Source organism: Oreochromis niloticus, linkage group LG17 (genome assembly GCF_001858045.2).
Source record: "Oreochromis niloticus isolate F11D_XX linkage group LG17, O_niloticus_UMD_NMBU, whole genome shotgun sequence".
Lineage (NCBI taxonomy): Eukaryota > Metazoa > Chordata > Actinopteri > Cichliformes > Cichlidae > Oreochromis > Oreochromis niloticus.
The window spans coordinates 15,048,683-15,061,659 of NC_031981.2; the positions used below are offsets into that span (position 1 = coordinate 15,048,683).

A 12,977-nucleotide genomic window follows, 5' to 3' on the forward strand; every position below is an offset into this window, starting at 1 on the left:
GAGTCACACTGATAAGTCAATAATCCACGTAAAAGCCTGATTTTTCTTATTAAATCTGCACCACAATCACAGAGAAAGGGGAAGGAAATGAAGCCTAGCAGAGCAGTTTGTGAGATCGTTTTAAAACTTTATGACAATTAAGGATTAGATTGCACAAATGGAACATCATGTCCCCGATATTTTGTATATTGAATGTGATAACAGAGCAAAATTTAATTAGAGGCTCGGCAAATATTCCACAATCTCACAATTCCTCTCTAAGTTAGTCTGGAAAGTCACTGGCAAAATGGAATCTGCTTGAAAATGATAACATCTGCATTAAGCAACTTAAACTGAGTTAAAAAAAAGAAACAAAAAACAGCCATGTCAAATGCAAGACTCATCGGTCACTATTATAGTTAGAGTGGTGCCGAGGGTGAAGGCTGATCCCTCGCCTTGGAAGGAAATTCCTTGCTGCAGTCTTCCTGACTTCCTCATTAATCAGCCCCCTCTAGTCAGTGCCAATACAGCTCAGCAATGAATGCTGACATGCTGAGAAAGACACTGAAAATGCTGCGATTAACGTATACATTTTCAGAAGCTGCAACTGAAGATGCGATCTGGGTGACAGGGAATGACGAACATTTCCACGGTTACATAAAAGTATGAATTGAGCAAAATACTGTAAGGTGTAAGCAAATGTAAAACTAATCAACTCGAGTAGGGAAAACAACACAAACCAGATATCTGCTTTCTATCCCCTTCTTGATGAGTGAACTGCACAAAAGCTTAAGTACCTATTTCCCATAATGAATGGGGAAATGGGTAGCTCTGAAGCACATATCTATCAGATATTTTACAGACTGCAGAAATGCAATCAAGCGTATTGATGTACACAGACTCTTAAGTATAAATCCGTGGGTTTTATTCAAAGGGCTTTTAGTGGCAAATCAAATGAGCTGAGCAATCTTTTCCAGACAGAGCAAAGCATCTTACGCCTTCTAAAGTTATCTGATGGCATCAAACATGTACACAGGCATGGCAGGGGGCTTGAGGTGACTTCCCATGGAGTTGTCAAACTAATGTACCACTTTGATTTAGTATTTTTTTTGAAAGTAGGTCAAAGATCAGTATAATCAGAAAAATCAGAAGGAAAAACTTTGGGGTAATTGCGCGTATGTGTGTACTTACGTGATGTATTTTCATTAAACTAAGTTTGAGAAGTTTATTTGAGCACACCGGGACGCACTTGATTAATGAGGCCATCCTCTGGCTTGTATGCATACGCGGGGCTCAAAAGCATTGTTGATTTAATTTGATTTCTTCATGATGTAGAAATAAGTGGGATCAGAAGTAATGCATTACTGAGCGTAAAACAAACACACACTCAGGAACTGAGACGTAACACAACTGATGCAGTAACAAAACAGAACTAGTTCATTTAGAAACGTGATGGTGATTCATTATTTAGCTGAAAAATGGATTTAATAGTAGTTAATGGTTTACCTTTATTAGCATGCTTGGCTTTTTTGGTTTAATCACCTTATATTTTGGATGGTTTGTTACAATGTCATAGTATTATGACATTAATTTAATCATGTGTAGGTGGAATCTAGTTAGCCTAAATAGCCTATATTGTGACAATATGTGTGACTCAAACTGCTGCAGATTATGATTAATTATTCTGTAAACGACTCTAAAATAGTTTTGGGAAATTCTAGACTCAGGGGTGGCTCAATGCATAGTAATTTTGGTCATTTAAACATGTCTAAAATACCTTGTGTGACCATAGGGATAGCCTATACACTGATTTTCTGGCGCTACTGTTATCACAAAGAAGTGCTGAAAAATGATAACAAACCATCTTTGATGATCATCGCATTTCGAGTTGATAGCTAAAAGAAAAGGGACTTCAGCCATGACCACTTCACTCAGATACATGTTTATTTTCATTTGCTGAAGGTTGAGTCTCATTTGGTGCTATGGACTTCCATGATCAGAAACAAAATCCAGGAAAGTGAGAGCAGCTGATCTCTACAAGCCGATATCATCTGACAGCTCAGCTATGAGCTGATGCACTGGGACCTTGAGGTCTGCCTGAACTAAACTTGTGCTTAAATAAGTTTATAGAAAAGTAAGATACGCTGATCTGTTGAGAATTAAAATTTTATTATTTACCTCGCATAGGGTAACAAAACAAAACCGAAGCACATGATATAACTTTTCAGGAGTTTGTGGTTTGAGCTCTTAATTGGAATTAGCCCAGTCAGCTAAGGAAGACTGGAAGTCAAGCTTGAAAGCGCTGATAAAAGTGAGTTTGGACCCTGAGTTTAGTTACATTTTTTGGATTAAAAATTACATCGCTTATATATTTTTATATACATTTTTTGATATTTGTATTTATATATACAAATAGTTTCACATAAAAACCAGTATAACAATCACAGAATTTGTTTTTAAACTTCGCAGGACACTGGAAACAGCATGGATAAACGGCATCTCAAATACTGAAAAACATATGTACAACTTATTTCCTCAAAAGGGTTTGAGATCCTTTTGAAGAGCTTGGAACAGCTGGATTAGGGTGTCGGTCCACATCTCTTTCTGGTGCTTGTTGGTGATTCGAGCCAGGGTCTGGGTGGTGTACACTAACGTCAGCACTGTCCTCTCAAAGTCCTGCCAGCTCAGAGGTTGGTGCCGCTGGGTGAGCTCAGCCGTCAGACGCCTGATGTCGGAGAGCCTTTTAGGCAGTACTTCCTCACAGATGACTTCCAGCTTTTCCACACTTCTCAGGGAGGCCAACTCCTCATCTGGGATCAGCAGGGTGTGTTCATCACCTTGGATCTGCATTCCAGCCAGCAGTATCTGGAAGATAGATAGGCATCCACTAAATTCACATTCACATATATAAGCAGCTAACTGAAAAATGGAGTTGCGAGCAAGGTCACGTCCTGTTAACAGCTATTCCAAAGAGCCTAATCATCTAAATATCTTAAAATGAGCTTAAGATGCCATAAGAAAGTAAAATATTGGTTTCATCAGTGTCACCAAAATATCTCACATTCCTGCTAATGATTAGGAGCACAGCAGCAGTACACAGTGTTTTGTTCTAATCAGCAGGGTGAGGACACAAATGTGTTATTTTTAGAAGTCCTGTGCACATTCTAAGCATACTGGTTTCCAGTAAAGAAACACTAGCTCATGAACTATTTCAGGGCCGCAAGAACTTAACTGACCTCAAAAAGCAGCTTGACGTCCTCCACTGAGTGCTGGAATGTGGGGTTGATCAGTGAATATGTCCCCCGTTTTATCCTGTATGCAGATGGGTACAGCGCTAGAACACACAAGAAGAAAAAATTGGATTATAGGATCTCCCTATTCTAAAATTAAGGTGGGACATTATTTATCAACCTATTTATCAGGTTGAGTAAACACATTCATTACTGTTCAAATATTATGTATGTGGGTGAGACTTGGGCTCCAGCTGTGAAGAGATCAACTGGTCTTTGACCTCAGCCACAGTTGCTACAAGCACCAGGGGCCTGGTGCCCCCAGAGGCGAGATATCTGCTTATTGACTCGCGGAAGGGCAGGTGTAACTGACCTCATTTGGTCAGGCTTCAAAGTGTCAGTCCATATGTGTAGCAGATGGGGGATCCCATAATGTGAGGTGTCCTGATACGGCTGGAATGAAACCCCTCACTTTCAGCTAGAAACAGTTGCTGCTGCTGCCTCATTTCTGTGATAAAATTGAGCAAAATCCATATTTTCCTGGAAGTGATAACAAGAGGCTAAACCTACAGCTCACATCTAGAGGTGGACAGCAACTAACATTACTCACATACTTTCCTAAGTATCTGATGTACTAGCAATTAACCACGGGTCTATTTTGGAATATTTTGTTCCTACACTACCTCAGAGGTTTTTAAAATGCACAGAGTTCATAATTCTGGACCACCAGACTGAGCTGCGCTATAGAGATGTGAAATTGGAAAGAAAAATCCAGCAGAAGCCTAGTATAGGATCTAGAGGAGATTCATCAGGTCCTTCAGTTGATCCGTCTGCCGTTCACTGAAGCCTGATCAGAAATGCTCTCAGTGAAAGGGTGGCTCTCAAGAAAGAAGGGAAACAGAGAGAAAGGGCTGAGGTAAGCTAAATTACACAAGAAGTGATATGGTTAATCCCGATTTACAACTTTTGTTACAAATTGTTATCAGTTTGTACAAGTCAGCTGAGAGTTACAGCACTGAGTTTCTACAGGTATCTGTGAAACACGCTGGAGGCTCTGTCACAGTTTCAATTTGTCAAGATTTCTTGTCAAAACTGATGAAATTATGAATGTAGAAATGTACATCAAAGGCATTTTTAGCAGGATAATGATTCCAAACACAGAGTGGAGGACTATTAGTGATGGATTATCATCCCTGAACCTGAGCATCAGCAATGCTGAAACAGTGTGGGATCATGTGTTGACGCATGCACAATCATCCACGTTAGGAAATCCCCAAAAGCTGAGTTGTGTTCATCTGGATGTAGCGTTTTCAGTGGGAAACCTTCGATCTGATGAACTGATGATCTGTTTCCTCATAACTTAAAAGTATAATCTTGTGAGATATTTAAATGTGGTAGTTTCTTAGATTTGTTGTACACAACTCTGTCTGACCGGAAGTATTTATTTTTTATTTGTTTTATTGTCACATGTCAAGAAGCCTTGAAAACCTCAGGGATGCTGAGGTTCACTGGTCTAAAATGAAAAATAACGTTATGATCTAAATTGTCTAAATGACATAGCTGTGTCTAAGAAATGATTTGTGAACTCCCTTAATCCAGCAACACATTTGCATTATAATTTTTTGGATAGCAGTCCTGTGTGACAGTGAACAGATATTCCTACTGGCAAGTTTTATTCCAGGCTAAAAGGAAGATTAAGAATCACATGAGAATGTGCAGGGTCTGTTTGTAATAATATAACTTTGAATACTGCCTGGACTTTGAAAATGTTTTTTTTGTATCTGTTATGTTTGACTCCACGAACCATTTTTGTTAATGTAGCATCAGGAGAAGGAACTTAAAATCAAATTTGATTTGCACAGAAGGAGGATTCACAGTATAATGAATTAAGGTAAAACTTCCTCTGGGGTTCTACAGCTGTTCAGCTCTCTTTTTCCATTGCTACCCATATTCTGTTGCCGTCCAGTACTCTGTTCAGCGTGTAAGCCAACAAGCAGAGATCTTAACGAGGTATACAGTATATAAACACTGGCATTCATGTGCACTTGGATGTCATCCTTCCTCTATCCTACAGTGGCATCTATGGATTGCTGCTTCACCAATTCTGCAGTAATGATCAGCTTGACTGCCTGCAGCATCGCTGGCCAGATACATTTAGCTTTATAGCAATTGTCAGGCCAGCCAAAGCCACACAAACTGGCAGAGCTCCCCATGTACCTGCTTCCTGCTTGGGCGACTGCCAGTCTCAGCTCTGGCCTCCCTTTCGCAGCACAGCCACCGCTCTCAATGTAAAGAAAATGTGTAGCTCCACATTTCTATGTTGAGGTAATGAATTCCAAAAATTTGGCACATCTGTGTAATCTTCAGCATGTACCTCAATCCTCCACCTGCCCAACCATCTCCAACTAAACAGGGCCATAGCCAGACGTTGTGAAATCTCATTGTTTAAGTTTAACTCCATAATATGAATTTGGGTTTAAAAGATTAAAACGTGTATTTATTGTAAATTCCAACTCCAGATTAAATGCTGTTCACGTCCCTCATCATAATGCCAGAAATCAATAAAAGTTCAAACACCTCCAATGGAGAAGTTTGAACTTGTTGAAGAGTGACTCCGAAGCAATATAATATGCAACATGCACAGTTGTTCCAACCCCAAAACACCAAAGACAAGTAGAGAGAAGATTTCCCTAGATCAACTACTAACATCCAACTCTAAGTGGATGACAACTTGTAGGTGAAAATGTATACTCCTCGTTGAGTATGCAACTCCCAAATGCATCAGGTATTGTGGAGGAGCGATGCCTGTGCAGACATATTAGTTAGCGAATAGATGCTGCAGCTTCAGCGGGCCATTGCCGATGTAAACAATGCAACACCCGAGGGTGCTCATTAGAACAAGGGTTATATCGTTAAAGGATTGAGGAGATGCGGGGAAATGACAGCTTGGAGGCCAACCCAGCACTGATTTACATCTAAAATTAATCATCTGTAATTTACATAAAAAGGCTCTACTACTACTACAATAGTCCTTTGGCATGTAGGAAAGTGTGTGTTTTATGTTTATAGCAGCTCCAATAGCACTTTGGAATAAAAATATTATAGCTTGTTATAGTTGGAGCTGCATTAGTGTATATGTGCACAGGCAATAACAGTAATTCTAGTCATTCCGTTAAATTGCTCGATTTCTCCCTGCACAATATCATGAGGGCGATACTGACTTAGATGAAAGATATGTAGGGGCACATGGTGGATATCTAAATGAATCATGCTTGAAGATTACAATGAAAATGAACTAACTAATAAGTTTGGGACACTGTGACTGACAATATGGCAACTAACAAAGAAAAAGGGCACATATACATAGAAAGGAGCTAATGAAGGAGCACAGGTGGTTGTGAAGGTCAGGTAGAGATAACAGATGTGAGAAATTGAGGCCACTGCAGGATAGATATTCAAGATATTTTTCATTCTGTTACAAGCAACAAATAAATTATTATCATTTAGCGTCTGCCCTCACTGCAGGACAGCTGCAGGACAGTGATCTTTGCATTGTGGATTTCAGCTTTGAGGAACTGCATGAACAAAATAGTCTCTCATTACATGACTATGTTTTTATGCCATTGTGGAATTTCACATTCCCTAATGGATGACCAAATAGAGTGCATAATAAAGTAAATGGGAAAGAAATATTTTGACACAGCTGGTGACAGACAGACAACTACAGATGATTAATGGTGCAGAAAATGTACTGAATTTTGCAGTGACAACATATAAATTCCAGGAATTTATCATAGTGAAGGAGAAATAATGATATTTAGTCATTTTTGATTACCAACCGCTATGCAAAACTAATCTCTTTGATTATGCCACGTTAATGTGCAATATTTATGAATGTGAAAGTGACATCTCAGCTTTAATCACTACGATTTTATCACATGTAAGTGAGGAGGCTGGTGATGTTAGCGCTGGATTTTTCAGGCACTTCTTTTCCATGAAGTTGTTTTTTTGGTGGGTGGGGGGTCGGAAGGTAGGGGTCGGGTAACAAACCATCATGAGGTGATTCATTCTTATGAGCAAATTTTTCTTTTTTCTCATTTTCAGTTTGAATGTTTAATATACTGCTGATGTCCTTTATCACAACATATCAGCTTTCCCTGCTGCTTGTTCTAAGCCCATTCATCCGTCATGCTCCCCTCCCTCCTTCGGCGCTCCAAACAATCAATGTTTGGATGGGCAGGCTTCCCCCCAGTGTCATTATGTAGAGGCAGGGAACTTGTAATCTCCCGCTAACTGCTTGCAAGGAGATGAGGGAACAACAAAGATCCATTAATTAGCTGGGCTAAATGGTACTCCTGGCTGGAAGGATGTCTTGACGAGAGACAGAAAGAAAGAGGGAGAGAGAAGGAAAAACAAACAAAAACAGAAAAAAAAAATCCAAATGGATGTCTGGATCCCTCCAGCGTACGATAAAAGAGGGTGAAAAGGACACAGGATACAATGAAATCTTCCCTGCAATGGACCATCTTCTACATTTCACTATATCTCCAAATAATAGAAAATGGTAAAATCCCAAACCATGACATTATTCTCGTGAGACAGATTGAAATTCTACTATTTATGATGTAAACACAGATCATCATAAATACTCCTAGTAACTGTGAGCCCAGCAGTAGTAAGGCCCAGCTGCAATAAAGTCATGCAGTGGTCCCAGGGGAGCTGATATATACTGGGGACACTGGTGACAACTGGAGATATAGGTGATTTGGGATATACATCTGCAGTTTCTCCTGGTTCCCCATCAACCACACTCCACCTCATGGAGGTGTGAGCTTAGCCTTTTATAACCCACACAAGCCTGGGCACATTCCCAACTCATCACAGAAGAAACACTTGGTTAGTTTCTTCTGCGATTAGTTGGTGTCACGTTTACATGCACTACCCTTTAACATTGTTTTTCAAAATACGCTAATGTTGTGAAGAGGCATATTAAGCCTATTGCAGGAAGAGATGGTTCAGTGATCCAGCTCTAACTAAGCTTCATCAGATTGGAAAGTTTTAAGCCTAATCTCTAAAGACAAAGGAATAATGAGACAACATATATACAAAAGGTAATGCAGGAAGAGGAGACGGGTGGGGACCAAAACCAAGCTGAAGCCAATCAGGGAATCAGTGAGGACAGGGACAGGAAGAAAAGCTACACTCAACGTGAATGAAAACAGAAGCTTTTAAAGTAAAGACAGACAAGAAGATGGAGTGAACATGAAGACAGAGATGACAAAGACAAACAGAGATGAGACAGAGGAGGAACAGAAAAAGGGGAACTGATTAAAAACAACCCTAAAGTTACTGGTGTCTTAAACTCAACAGTAACTAAAGCGAGCAACTGAAGGAACAAATAACAAGGCTAGAAAGACAAAACTTGTAAACACAAAGGAATTAACGAATAAAGTGCACCAATAAAAAAAATTAAACACCAACAATAACAGAAACCTAATCCAAAGATAACATAAGTTCAAAAGTACAAAGAATTCTGAACTTGAAAATTCAAAACCCTGGGTCCAAAACTGGGTAACCACTTGTTTAACCATTCTCAGAATGATCGCAGATCAGTTGCTCACTACTTCCTAAAACTTGTTGGCTTGTTGGTGGTTTAGCAATTGGTTGGAGACCAAACCAGACCTGAAGGCCAGACAGAGATTGCAGAGTTTGTATGGAAAGTCCCTGACACTCACCAACGCTGGCCGAGCGGTACTGAAACTGTGAAAAGTGAGACAGAAGCAGGAAACATTTACTTCCAAGTTAAAAGCTGTGCCCAGTGTTTGCAGACAATTCGATGCCTTTACTGCAAATTCTGCTAATGACCAAAGAAATCACAAAGAGATTTTTGGTGCAGGACTCTCTTTGCTGTTGATTTCACCTACAGCCACGAACCTAAAGACAGTACTTGCCAACCAGTTAGGGAATACTTTTCAGTTATGTAAGTACTGTCATACTGCAAACTGGCATGACCAATGACTGATTGTCATGAGTGCTATTCACAGAGCGCTGAATGGCTGCAACCACATCATTGTAAGATGGTGAATGATGAAATATGTAATCTTAGGCTCTCTCTTTGGTTCAGCGATGGCTGCCCAAACCAGCCTTCCTCTCTGTCCAGAATGTGCACATCCTCATCATTGAAAGAGTGGCTGCTGGCCTGTACATGTAAACAGAGCAGTCCTGGGGCCTGTTCTTCGTACCTCGCTAAGCAAGTTAGCCGGATTTGAATGTTGACGATTTCGCGTGATCTTGGATCGTTCGGTTCTCCGAAGCTCATCTGGGGCTTGCTGTCATAGCAACAGATCCGTAAGCGTAAGCCTGCTCGGGAGCAGGTTTACTTTATGTAAACAGGATTAGATCGCGGCCTCTCAGGTATGTCCGCTGCAGTTATATGAAAGCAAGAGCGATATTTCGCCACTGTTTTACCATAAATAAATATTATCAATGTAACTAAAGATAATGTATTTGATTCTTTTATTGATTTCATACAGATACATACAGGTCATTTCCGAAAAAAAGGGAAATGTACTATTAATCATTCTATTACATGTAGTAGATCATGTCAGATGTAATTCATATTTTAGAGTAGTAATAGTAAATTACTACGTGCAATCAAGATGAGAGACCACGGCTAAAAAAGCGAAGGTGGATTTGGGAAGTCTGTCGCAGCCATGTCCTGTCCGTTTGTACGCGAGCAAGGAAGGTGCAAGATTGATAAGGAGAGTTTACAGAATTTAGCGTATATTGCGGGATAGACGGGATCCTTTAGCTCGGCGCGACGGTGTGCTCATAGAGAGATATCGATTCTCCCGTGAGGTTATTATTTACTTTCTCTCTCTCCAAATATATATATATATATATATATATATATATATATATATATATACTTACTGTACTGTATATACTTACTCCCGACTTACTGTGCATGCTTCAGTCACCCCTTGCATGGGAACAGGTAAAAGTGATGGAGTGTTATTCAAACTACACACATAAAAACCCACAATGTCAATAAATGTCACAGTACAAAAAGGGGTGTGACGAGGGGGTGCAGGACCACCACCTGTCTTTATTTGCTCTGCCCTTTTCTTGGTTGCTGTTATAAACAAACAGATTATTCCAGGGTCTCTTGTCATAGACTAAAAGCAATATAAGTGATAAATATTACCATTCTGTAGAATATTCTTATATTTCACTTTTACTTTTTCCCATGTTCTAGTGGGTCCTGTTGTGGCTCTAATGTGAAAGAGGATATGATGTAATATAATATAATGTGGAATGAAATAATATCACATGATATAATGTAATATCATGGATCACTTACGAGTTTAATTTGTCAGCAACTTTCTGCCAGCCCTCTCTCCTTGCTTTTGCAGCCTTTGCAGTGTTCCCCTGCGTTTTAATTAAACTCTGAAACTCCTGATATCCCTCAATCAAGAGTTCTTGGTCTGCTGCCGTGAGATACTGCGCGCGCTCCTTCGACATCTTCGCCGACCAATCACAGGGTTGCCGATCAATGTTTCTACTATCGATGCGTAGCCCCTTTTAAGCCACCCAGTGATCTCAGATTACTTCAGCCAGCTATACTAATCGTCAACAACAGGTGCGTTCGGACAACCGGATTAGCGAGCTCACGGTTAGCGCGATGATTTGATCTTGGATGTGTCATTTGATCTTGGATGTAGTAAGCGAGGTACGAAGAACATCCCCCTGGCCTGATCCACTCCAGTGTGAACTGAGCTGCTTGAAGTGAGAATGTAAATAGAGAACTGCAGTTTCCCTCAACTCTAGGAGTTTCTGAACATTAGCTTCACTTTCTTTCTGCTCTTGTTTTCAGCAGCAGTGGGCAGTTGTTGACAACACAGACAATTAATGCATGTTCAGAAAAGTGACAGTGTCACTTTGGATATTTGTTTCATATTTGTTTCTGAAGGAAAAAAAAGTCTTACAAACTTTTAATAAAACAATGATAAAAAAAAAAAGATTTCCTGGATTTTGGTGATATGGTATAAAAATGTAAACAATTCTGAACTTTCTTTGTTTTTGCTGGCTTCAGCGTCATGTGACTTGTCTACAGATTTCAAGGCCTGCGAGTGATGAGAAAGGAATTTCCTCAGTGAGTAGATCCAGTAACAACAGGCCAGTCATTTTTCGCTGGAAAACGATCTGCTGATGTCCTGCAAACTGCAATGTTCCTGCTAACTGAAGAGGATAAACACATTCTTTCACAGCTGGAACCAGAGACTCGTACCAGGACTCAGCCATCACAATTTGTCTGTCTCTGTCTTCTAGTAATCTTTTAAATGATCCCACAAATGAAAACAGAATAATTTGTGAATGCAAATATAGTCGATTGTGATAAAATTGTCATTTATCTCATAATAGAGAGACACTAATCAGACTCTTAATAATTGCTCATTTAGACCTAATTACCAGAGCTTGTGTGCCAACATACCTTTCCTGTGGTGCTGACTGGCAGCACAGTAGCTGCACAGGCAAACAACAGTGAGTAAAGTCCACCACTGTGCCATGCTGATGCTCACAACCAAGATCCACTCGTACAAATCAGTACACACTCCCTTCTTTCTGAGTTCTGTCTCTCAGTCATAAATGAACATCTCAAGGATGGATGAGAACCCTCCTTTCCACTTCATAGGCTTTGTGCATAGGATCATCTTTCACTGTGTTCACTTTTCTTTTGTCCCCTCCCTTCTTCATCTACTTTCATTTTTTTATTTTTTATTTTTTTGCGTGTGTGTGTGTTCTCTTCTCAAGCCAGGGTGTCTGGGCTCTCATCTGGAATTCATCAGAATTTTGGGAAGGCCTGCCCTCTTGGCTGGACTTTTCTTACAGCTACTGGATGACTGCTTTACTGGCTGAGTGCTTCAGCTACTGAGTGACTCTTCAGTTGACCAGGCAACTGAGCAAATGGTTGAGTGGCTGACTAAATTGCTAACTGAACATAATGACATCCACTGAGCCACAATCAAGCCAGTTATGAGAGCGATGGACTACTCAGGATAATACCTAATTTTACCACATTTATCCCATCACACTGTAGTCAGAGGTCAGACATGGGACAACAGCTTTCTTTTTTCATTTATTCACAACATTTCAAGAAAGAAGCAGCCTGAAGTCCAAATAGGTTGTAAATAAGCCAACAGTTGGAAGAAAGAGTTCTTTAAAAAACAAAAAAAAAAACCCAACTTCTGGATAGCAGAGAGTGACAGATGCTATTTGGCTGTACACTATGATGGAGGTTAGTGCAGTTTATCTTCCACAAGTGACATCAAACCAATATTTGAGATATTTTTTTCAGGGAATTTGGATTTTATTTTAGCTATAAGAAAATGACCCAGGCTAGGTTCTTAGAATAGAATAATTCTGGTATTTGCCTTTTATTTCCTTTAAGTATGTCTGGGTAACCTGAGGGTCCCTTAAGCCCCTTGCTTACTGTCCTACTACTTTATAGCCTGTGTGCTTGTCATCCCAAATCTCAGCATTTGATTACTGCAATCTATGATAAATGCTATTCATTCTGTTTACTCACTAAAAATGGAAACTGTCCCCCTTAAGTAGATTAACATTTTTGTTGTTGCTATAAGCTTAAATTCTTGGTTATTTTATTACATTTTTAAAATTAAACTTTCGAGAAACAAGCCCTGCCTTAAAAGAATTGTATTGTATTCCTGTTACAAGCGAGTTTTTCCTTCCCACTGTCGCCAGGTC

General features: G+C 39.8%; 1 protein-coding gene across 1 annotated transcript; it reads right to left on the minus strand.

Moving 5' to 3' along the window:
- Positions 1-1,905: 1,905 nt before the first annotated feature.
- fam180a (family with sequence similarity 180 member A) lies at positions 1,906-11,928 on the minus strand. The gene is made up of 3 exons (XM_003452027.5): positions 11,704-11,928; positions 3,216-3,313; positions 1,906-2,844 (listed from the first exon to the last, which is right to left on the minus strand). The coding sequence occupies exons 1-3, from the start codon at positions 11,777-11,779 to the stop codon at positions 2,515-2,517; spliced, it is 504 nt and encodes a 167-aa protein (XP_003452075.1). The 5' UTR covers positions 11,780-11,928; the 3' UTR covers positions 1,906-2,514.
- Positions 11,929-12,977: the final 1,049 nt, after the last annotated feature.